We start from the raw sequence: 10,871 nt of genomic DNA on the forward strand, positions 1-10,871 counted from the left end.
AATCGCGCGTCAAATTTTACCCGTGATAGCGGCTATAGCAATAGAATATTATTATCGATCTTCGTCGTACCTTGATAACGGCCGATATCGATTATCGATAACGAGCAGCGGTTGTTATCCAGCGGAGCGAAAGTATTTCGCGAGACCGATTATTATTTTTGCTCGCTCGCTCGCTCGCTCGCTCGCTCGCTGAATCACCCGACATTTCTCCGTTCACGAATATGCCTCTGCCAACGGAAGACGTCGGATGACATTATCGTGAAAAATGAGCATGGAGATAACGAGGGTGAGGATGAATGTCAAGTAAATGTGACGTCGACCTGAGCACTTACAGACCGCGACGCATCCTTCGGGAGTCTTTTAGGTAGTCGGGCCGCGCGTCGCGCGAACAAGGGTGTCGCGTAAACAACGTAGCCCTTAGACGATGACATACGTATACATCTCGATATAATTATACCGGAGGGATGTAAAAAAAAATTTGATTCCGGCGTTATTATTCAGTAATTTATCATCGTTTGTGACGGCGCTCACCTCTTTTTCTCCCATCGGCTGATCAACTCCTCACAGGGTGGTAAATCAAAGTGAAAAAATGGTAATGGTGCTAGAGTCAGGCAGGCGAATGTTTTATTAAAGCGTAAATTTGCATGCATCTTCGAATAAAGTATCATATATATTCTCTAATATTTCATGCAATGCAACTAAATCTAAAGTAAACTCGTTGAATTTTGCAGACGTGCTCTTTAGTCGATTGAAAGTTTTCCTTTTAATAAAGCTTTCAATTAAATGTTCTCTTTTTTTATACCTTCTTAATTCCTTACATTAAATATTTAAATGTCTCGATAATTGAGCTCAAATAAAAAATCTGTTTAAAAAATCACCAATTTTATTTTTCTTTCGAATAAGGATCAATTCGCCCTCCGGACATTGGGTTTTATTACGATGCTCGTATCATCTTCGTCGCTGGCGAGAGACCAGTTAGCTTTACCGTCATTTTTTGGTCTGCACAGTGAAGGCCTCGATAGCACGACAACGGAGCGTTGCAGCGATATTTTGTGATAAACGCGATAACTCTGTTTACCCAGAAAAACTGGGCAAGATGCTCACGCGCAATCGCGAGCATCGGTTGGCAGGGTTGCCGCTATCGTAAAAAACCAGCGATAAAATGGTTATCGTGTAAAAGACGTTCTCGTTCGTTCATGTTAGCAGTTCCAATGATCCAAACGAGGATTATTTCGAAACTCTCATTAACACTAAGCTGGGGTAAAACTAAAGAAACCGAACGCGAAGTTACACCGTAATTAAGGCGTCCACGTGTAATTAGGATGATAATTCTCATGATTGCAATTATACTTTTTCGAGATGTTTTAAAACGTACTCGAGTATCGTGTTGTCCCAGTTTTTCGTATTTCGACATTATTTTGGTTATAAGATTGTAAGAAGTAAATGTTTCGTTTCATTTTTAGAAATTGCAAAAAACGCGATTATCTTTCTTTTGAACTAAGGATTTATAACAGAAGAGATTAAACATTTATATTTTTTATATCTAAAAGATATCGTCTGTAAAGTTAGGAAACGATTGCACAAATTGGAAAAGATTTGAGAACGGATTTCTGATAATATCGAATCTAAATAAATAAGAAAAATTAGACGTCAATTTAAAACGTATATTTTATTCCAGTCGAAGTAAAATCCACATAAATGATTAAGGATTAATAAATTGCGTTCAAACATCTGTAAAATCTCTGGAAATTTGATGTTAATCGCGCTGCAATACATTCAACATTATTAAACGATATTACCGAAGTAAAACCCGTAGAGACTATAAAACGGACTCTGACCAAGGTAACGCTTGATATTCTCGATCGTAGAAATGAATATATTATGGGCACGTGTTTAATTCACTCAATAGACCGTTCTATTGGCGTACTTATACCTAATTTACCTATTGTTTAATCGCTCATATCATCTATATCGCATAGTGTAATATCGATACAGTACTATGAATTAAAAACAGAAAGAGAAAAGAATAGAATATATCATGAACCAGCGGCGTATCGATTGGTTGGTTAATAATATTGCGCAATCCGAGGGAATTTGTTTAGTGCAAAATATTTAGAGATGGTATGAAAAATATTGAAAAAAATCGTAATTCTCGATACGCGCGTCGCCCCAGTTCGTTACATCTCAATGTCGTGTATTTTTGGCATTCCAAATTAATTCTTCCCGCCGAACGACTCGTCCGATAACAGATGTTCGAGCAAGTGTAAGAGAATTCGATGGTTCGGAAAACTGGTATATTTACTTCTTCGCTGCCTGTGTTCATCGCGGAAGACAACCCGCGCTACGTCGCCGTATTTTTTCAGGCGACGATTACGTTGATCAATCACGCGGGTTGGACATCTTTATGAGTCACGTCACGCATACGTGCGAACAGCTTTCCCGGTGCTCGTCAAACGGATTTAAATTTACCAAAATCGTGTGCCGTAATCGAGCGGATTGGCATCGCGGCAGGAACGAGCCGAGTCCCGAGCCGAGAATCATAAATATCGTCTGAATTAATCCGAAAATTATTGCGTGACCTCGCGCAGAAGGTTTTTCAAACGAGAGCAGAGACACGAATAGCTAAACTACAGATAAACTCCGAAAATCCGTCCATAAAAATTTCAAGGCACTCTTTTAATCTCGACTCGTTCATTTGGGATTCATTTTAGATACGTTTTAGTCTATTTATCGGTCCGATTCTTTTACGACGGTCAATTCTTTACGAAGATCGAGCTTGAGACGCAAGATCGAGTCGATGCTCGGGTTCTTCTGCTCGCTGTCGAAACCACGATCGTCCCGATTACTCGCTCCAGAGTTCTCCATCGAGGATCGGGAATAAGGATCAGCACGCGCGACACATCGCGCTGGAAACGTCGCGTCGCGAACGCGCGTTTCGGCGAACGCGCAACCGTACGTGAATCACCGAGTAAGCCAATCGCACGGCGAGAGATCAAGGTGAGTCATCGCTACGTTCGGTTTCGCGCCGGCGAACAGAGACTTCGTTCCCTCGGTAGACCGTAGAGACACACTCGCGGACCGCCGTTTTTCCAGCCGTAAGCGTTATAAATTAACGCCGCGAGAGAGACCCTTCGGGCGATGACCTTTTCGTTATAAAAAAATCGAAATTTCACGGGGAGGGATCTCCGTCCGTACATACGTCCACTTTCGTTTTTAGAATATTTTACAAAATCAAAAAGTTTACCGCTAGATTCTCACGATACGCGTTCAACGCTCACGCTTTCCGACCCTTGCAAACCGATAACACGATAACGATTTACGCGACGCGGCGGCGACGCGTTTGCGCTTTAGCGAAGTCCGTTTAACTCCGATATGGCAGATACCGCTAATTAAATCTTCAGTCCAAAGGAAAGCGTCCGAGTCGGAGAGGCCGGCGCGACCGGCGGCCCTTAAAGTGATATCATCGCCGAAAGAAATGCGCGTAAAGTGCGAAACGTCGTTGATTTTCGAGAGCTGATCGACTTATCCTTATTACATCGACTCATCATCGTTAATGACGATACGATTGGGAAGGTGATGATTTTGCGTGAAGAAACAAATGCGGGAAAAAAAAGATGCGAGGGTCCTCTTGCACGAGAGTCCGTTTTCAAAAAAAATCTATTTTGGCGATTGGCTTGACAATCTCATTAACTTATTTTTAACCTCGGATGATTTCTATAACTTCCCGAAAGTGTTTTATCGATTTTTCGAAAGATCGCGCAAATATTTGCGATCGAAATACGAAGGAGCTCGCGCGATCTTACCAAAATCGATTTTAAATTTCGACGAAAGCAGAGTGCGTGAAATCTACAATTACTTACTCGCGCGATTCCATTTCGTCGTGACGAGTGGAAGAGTCCAACGCGCGCGCGTGCAAACTTTAATATATATATATATAAAATAGTGTGTCACGAAGGGGAAACCTTATACGCATAAATTTGCCGGTAAAAAGCCCGGACGGGGAGCTCGGCGAAGTGGCTCGCGATATCCCGGTGGAACGGAACTGGAGGATCGCTGTCCCATCGTCGATTCAACGGTAATTGTAACGCGAATTCTTCTTACGTTATACGACCGGTTCGCGTGCTCGGCGAATCGAACCTGATAAATGTGACTCCGTCGTACTTGATAACGCCTTTGTTATCGTCGAGTATTATTGCGCACACTTAACGCTATACCCAATGAAGAATAAGAATATACGAGACTACGAAAATAATATTGTCGTTAGCGGTAGATGTGCCCAAGTTCAACTATAGTTGGCAATCTCTCAAAACTTCTTTCACCACGTACATATCACGTTGGTTTTAATTCAAATATTTAATTTAAATATTAACGTCCGTTAAATATAAGATACAACATCCAAAGTAAACAAATAAACGGAAAATATCGTTGTATCGGGATGTTGAAATATAAATTGTACGTATAAACTCCGAAACTGCGGAAGACTCCCAGGCAAAAAAAAAACCTTTTTCCGCCAAAAACAAACGGCTGCTCGTAAATCAAGTTCCGCGAATAGATAACGAGCTCCTATTTTTCGCTTGGCCGCAAGCGGACTTTGCTTCACAGTGCGACTTTGAGATCGCGGAAATAAACAATGCCGAAGGACTGGAAAGGCTCGTTAACGCTTCGTTCGAGCTCCCAATCGTGATCCTTGTCGACGTCGACCGACGGGCTAGGAGCTGGACGCGACGGGACGGAGGGTAACGGATCCGGGATCGAATTTGTCGGTTGGAGGAAAGACTCGACTTCCGTCCAAGAGAGAGAGGGAGAGAGAGAGAGAAGAGAGTTCAACGGTGACGCCGCGTGGACGCGTTGTTTTTCGGCGGCCTGTATAGGTGCACGCGTCACCTCGACTCATCGGCCGACGATGACGAGGACGTTCTCGAGGCGACGCGACGCGTCGAAAATCCACGCCACGGAGACGGTCGCGCGACGCGCACAGCGACCGACGGGGACTCTCGCCTCTCGCCGCGGTCACTTTCTCCTCGCGGGGAAAAGGCGAGCCCGGCGCGCGGATAATCGCGCGAGGGAGACGGAGCGATCGCTCGCTCGCTCGCCCGCGGACGCAGGCTAACTCAGGTTGGAGGTTAACCTCACGCCGGAGGAACGGAGCGGGTACGCGAGACCGCGGACAGGTCGGGCAGCGCGCGGCATGAAAACGAGGGGGAAGGGAAGTAAAAAAAAAAAACAGGGGGGTAAACGCGAAAGAGAACGCGAGGAGAGAGAAAGAGAGACGGAAGGACTTACCCCATAAACCAGTCCACGGTATCGCGGAGATACTCGGGTAACCTATCCAGCTTGGATGATTTTCGTGTGGATCACCGTCGTGAGGAAAGCAGCGCGCGCGATAGACGGGAAAACAAAGTGTAAATCTCCTCTCCTTCCCTTTCTCTCACTCTTTCCCCACGGTGTACCAGCGCACAGCGCACCACGGTAGTAGTCAGGCGGTAGGAGGCAGCTAGCGGCAACAGCAGCGGCAGCAGCAGCATCGGCGGCAGCGGCGGCGGCGGCGGCGCGCGTTTCGCGATCTCGTGAAATCTAACATGGCGCGGCTCTATTGTCACCTGTTCCCGTCATGCCCCGCTGGCCGCCGATCCCGCGGCCGATTCGTCCGCGTCGCGCCACGCGCTTCTCCGACCGACACGACCGGCCCTCGAATGCCCTCGCTGTGCTCGCTCCGCTTAGCTGGGTGATGGAGTCGCGCGCGCGACGCGACACGCGCAGACGAGATTCGTCCAATCGTCTCCCCGCGACCACTGGCGACCACGACGGCACGACGAACGACAAGTACGCTCGTGGATCGACACTCGGCACTCGGAGCGCGTCACCCGCACCCGCACCCCTCCGCTACGCGCGAGATAATCGAATCCCGCGACCCGCGACCCGCGACGCGCACAGCTGATCGCCTGACGTGACGCGCGCGCGCGCCTCCGCCGTTCGTTCGCGCAAGCGCGCAAGCATGCGCGCCGCCGCGCAACGTCCGCGCTTCGCCGGCCAGCCGTAGGTCGCGGGTCGCGGCACCTGTCAAGCGCGCGCGGCGCGGTACACATCGCGCGATGCCTCGCTCGCCGTGAACGAACGAAATAGAGAGGGAGAAACTCGTTGGACGCACACTTTCCGTAAAACGTAACAGGAAGAAACTTGACCAATCAGGTTGCTCGACTCGGCCGTCCATAACCGAATCGAGCAACGCGATTGGTCAAACCTTCCCGTTACGTCTTACGTTACCCTTGACGCAATATTAAATTTATTATTTATTACTGTCGTACGATAAATAGTATTTTAATTAATTTTCACGTTGCAGAATTAACGCACCTTTATTTTTAGATAAAAAATGCCTTGTAATTTTAGATTCCGAAAATGCCCTAGAACGTAAATAAATTCACAAGTCACGTCCGCCGCAGAACTGCCATCTCGTGCCATCTCGTGCAACCTGAGCGACGCGTTTCTGTGCGCGTCACGTTACTCACGTTTCGTTTCTCTTTCCGGTATTGCTCGTTGGGAAGGTTAGTCGCGTCCTCGTTCCTCGTCGTCGTCCACCCGTTGAAATGACGTGAGTATACAATCCTATCGAATAATTGCGATCGTTGGCGTCAAGTTCGCCGTCTTATTACGAACAAACGCGTCGAACCGCATTAATCGGTGAATGCATATTATTTTTCAGATATTTCTTAAACGCGACTATTAATATGACCGCTAACGTGCGTCGCGTTGAAATCTTGAAAGCTGTACCTGCTTTGTACAGATTTGCCTTATTCCGATGTGTATCGAACACTGCGCGAGCTTTTCGCATCGCTTTTTATACGCGAAATGAGAAACGCCGTCGGTTATCGGGTACTTGCTGTTTTTACAAAAAATTTTTTCGACTCGCAAAGACAACTCTGCACGTGCGGCACGCGTAACGCGTGTATTTTATTTCGCTTTGATTGCAGATCGAAGGTCTCCCGTGACACTCTTTACGAGTGCGTGAATGCCGTGCTCCAAAACTCGCAAGATAAGAAAAGGAAGTTCTTGGAAACAATAGAGTTGCAGATCGGTTTGAAGAACTATGATCCGCAGAAGGACAAGCGTTTCTCGGGCACTGTCAAGTATGTTTCTACCTGACCGAGGCATTTTTTCTTGTCTCTCGATACGACGTATCCTTCGCTGAGAAGAATATGAAAATTGCCTCGCGTTGCGTCAGGGAGCTAGATTTTGTCTAGCGGACCTGCACCCAGGGTCTTAAATTAATTGGGGAGGTATTTATACCGTTTATTTAAATACGGGATCACGATCCTGTTGGTAAGTTATTCTTGGAACGCCGCACTTGTTAAAGGAATAGGTGGAACGGAGAATAGTCCTAAGAAATTCTTAGGAAATCGACAAATGCGTATAACGGGCTGCGATATGTGATTTATCGATACAGCTAAAGTTCACGGAGTCACCAGAATTCTATGATGTCTTTTTTATTGCATGTATTATCTGAACGATTCATGTGGTAAAATATAAAAATCTGAGAATACTGGGACTCTAGATATTGTTATTTCTTTCTTACAATTGTACGCGCGATATAAACTTTTATTCTAACGATATAGTTTCGTTGCGAGATTAAATACCGCAGAGACCACGCAATCGTGTTAAAATCGCCGAGACGCGAGCGTATTTACTTAAACTTCGATCACTGTTGATTTTCGTTACGTTAGGTTGAAGAATATTCCCAGACCAAAAATGCAGGTGTGCGTTCTTGGCGACCAGCAGCACTGCGACGAAGCCAAAGCTAATAATATTCCGTACATGGATGCGGAAGCGCTGAAGAAACTTAACAAGAACAAAAAGCTCGTCAAGAAACTCGGTATGTCAATAATGCGTTTTCGCTGTTTCGAACACGCGCGTTACCTTCCCAAAAGCACCATCGTTGCTTAACTTTCGAACAACGGTGGTCGTCGAGAGGAAGGAGATTAAAGGTTCTTCACTAGGTGAGGGCAATGTGAATCGTATCATTGCGCCTCAATCCGTGTCGATACACGTATCTCGTTCAAAAAGATCTGTTTCGAAAACCTTTGTCTGTCTGTAAATATTTTTTAAATCTAGAAACTTTTCTCAAAGTTATTGACGGAGGAGCTAATGCGTTTTAAATTTATGCAATCTGTTGAGGGTTAAAATTGAATAACATTTGTCCACGTATTTGTATTCTTTTCGCAGCAAAAAAATACGACGCGTTCTTGGCCAGCGAGTCATTGATCAAGCAAATTCCCCGTCTTCTCGGTCCTGGTTTAAATAAGGCCGGTAAATTCCCTGGGCTGTTGTCTCACCAGGAATCGATGGTTGGCAAAATCGACGAAGTTAAGGCCACCATTAAATTCCAAATGAAAAAGGTGCGTTGCCCGCAATATTTTCCATTAAAAAGTTTTTCTTTAATATACAACTTCGTTCGTACTTTATACGATTGCTTTTGTTCCACAGGTGTTGTGTCTGTCGGTGGCCGTCGGACACGTCGATATGACACCCGATGAGATGGTGCAAAATGTCCACCTCTCGATAAACTTCCTTGTTTCCTTGTTGAAGAAACACTGGCAGAATGTACGTTCGCTTCACGTCAAGTCCACCATGGGACCACCGCAGAGGCTGTACTAAGTTGCGCTTGGTACGATAAATTTCGAATGTATATTCGTTGTAATAAAACTGACGAAAGAATCAATAAATTTGCTCTTCTTTCTCACTTGCGACAAATAAATGCTTTCCGATGTTTTTCAAGTTCGATGACACTTTAGAATCGCTTCAAATTCTTAGAACTATGATAAGCTAGACGTTTGTACAATCCTGCGGTGTTATAAGTATTTGATAACGTTTGAAGCAATATGAATTTGTTGGTTTGAGAAACTTATCGATAAAGACAAAAAGATAAAGCCTAATCTCGCTATGTCGCGGACGGAATCTGCTCGGAACGTATGCTTTTATTACCGTAAAATATTTACGAAGTAATTATTGATATATAATATATTGGGTTTTTTCAATAGTTTTTATGCTTTAAAGTGTGAAATCTCAATTTAATAATCGTAATTCGTAATAAAATAGAAAGAGATTGGAAAAATCTATAACAATATCGCACATATGTCTAGTTGGCGATAACTTATCTCACGATTGCTCTGATATATTTTAGATGAGTAATTCGAGGTATTCGCATTCTTTTTCTGTATTCGAATTCTTTTTGGCTTTATATCATTTATCCCAGTAGCTACCTGCTAAGGTTTTGTTAGAACTGCGTCGAAAAGGTATGTGGTAGGTAAGGGACCTATACGTGTCGCGCTATAAAGGACGTAGCCGGACCCTGGATCCGGTTCACGGATGCTTCTTTGGGGACCGCGTTTACGCGTAGGTGTGTACATGTGTGTGCGTGCGTGAGTCCTACCACCGAGGTCTACTAAGCTTGAACAGGCACGCACCACAGCCACGCTATTTCCAACGATCTTTGTGGGGGCAGTCCGGTGGCGGTCGCTGCGCTTTGAAGAGGCACATGGTTTCGAGTTCCGCTTCGTAAGCAGATGCCTGCGGATCCGAGGATCCGCGTTTGGTCTTTTCGCCAACCTCTTTTTCGCACTTTTACGCTCGTGATCCTTGCAAAATTCTCTCGACGGCCCCGCGCGTTCTCCGATTCGTTTCCTCGCGGGATTCCTGGATGAGCATCGATGGAGTGAAGTATTTGGGTGAGTTTGAATGTGATTGGAACTTGTTTTCGAGAGACAGAGATAACGATGGATCGTCCGAGACCCCGATACGAAATTGCTCCGAACCCTTGTATCGCGAACACTTTCAGCTTATATTTATATGGTTCAATAAAATAATTTAATATACAGAGTACAGAGGGAGGGAGCGTATATAATATATACTTTCTAATGTATATATAATTAATAAATTCTTGATATATATTTAAATTTAGAACAAAGAAAGACAAAGACTCTACGTCGTTGATCGTCAAGATTCGGTACAATTTATAATTTAAGCGGTTGAAGATAAAGGCAGATTTTTTTGTTGCCTTGCTAAATAAATCACGAATCTTTTATTTTCATTTAATCTTAATATACGAGTGTACAATCCCAATTATTCTAATTTTAAGACAAAGTTTCGAAATGTGATAACAATGCTGAGAAAATAAGGAAAAAGTAAAAACAGAAGAAGAGATAAATGTAATTGATAAATAATAGACGATAATGCCATTCGTACGATTTATTGATACGGAGACCTGATTTATTTCTGATAAAATGGTCAGCTTCCGTGAAACGCGATAAGCACGTGTATAACTTCGAGATGTGTATTTAGTTATATTTCTCAAACTATTGTATTGTGCAATTAAAGCGCAAAGAATCGCTGATAATCCGTTTGCGGTATTAAATTACAAAAGTCGGAGTTTTTTTTAGTAAGGACGCGGTCATCGATTAAATTGCAGAAATGGCACGTTGATCGTTACGAAATGAAAAAAAAAAAAAAACGTGTTTTGATCGTCAACCGATTGTCTCACGTCAAAAAGGTGAATAAAAATAATGACCGAATGGTAACGATTAAAAAAATAATAGAGGAATTAGAGGAAACTTCGAATTTCTAGAATCACAAAAAATTAACGAAATAAATACAAAAGTTGCATCTTTTCGAAGAAGCTAACGATTTGCGTGGACGCTTTAAAAAATATGTACTTGATTTTCTCGATTGCGAATAAAAGATCGATCGAACGATGCGGAACGACGGCTCTCCCGTTTCTCGAATTGGAAACAGGAAAAGACAACCACGCAAGACGCGTGAATGGACATTAGAGGTTTCACGAATTCAGTTAGCAATATCGGAACGCGGATTTATCGGTGCGG

General features: G+C 44.1%; 1 protein-coding gene across 1 annotated transcript; it reads left to right on the forward strand.

Moving 5' to 3' along the window:
• Positions 1-6,433: 6,433 nt before the first annotated feature.
• Rpl10ab (ribosomal protein L10Ab) lies at positions 6,434-8,734 on the forward strand. Its single transcript, XM_077414484.1, has 5 exons — positions 6,434-6,589; positions 6,969-7,124; positions 7,719-7,867; positions 8,218-8,390; positions 8,479-8,734. Exons 1-5 carry the CDS (start codon positions 6,585-6,587, stop codon positions 8,647-8,649), a joined length of 654 nt encoding a protein of 217 aa, XP_077270610.1. The 5' UTR covers positions 6,434-6,584; the 3' UTR covers positions 8,650-8,734.
• The last annotated feature ends 2,137 nt before the right edge of the window (positions 8,735-10,871 follow it).

Source organism: Temnothorax americanus, unplaced genomic scaffold (assembly GCF_048541705.1).
Source record: "Temnothorax americanus isolate GAGA-0224 unplaced genomic scaffold, ASM4854170v1 Scaffold36, whole genome shotgun sequence".
NCBI classification, from domain to species: Eukaryota; Metazoa; Arthropoda; class Insecta; order Hymenoptera; family Formicidae; genus Temnothorax; species Temnothorax americanus.

Bases quoted from the DNA above. Each gene is read 5' to 3' on its own strand.
- Rpl10ab (XM_077414484.1), top strand. The intron at 7,868-8,217 runs GTATGTCAATAA...TTCTTTTCGCAG, and splicing joins AAAGCTCGTCAAGAAACTCG to CAAAAAAATACGACGCGTTC. The intron at 8,391-8,478 runs GTGCGTTGCCCG...TTTGTTCCACAG, and splicing joins TTAAATTCCAAATGAAAAAG to GTGTTGTGTCTGTCGGTGGC.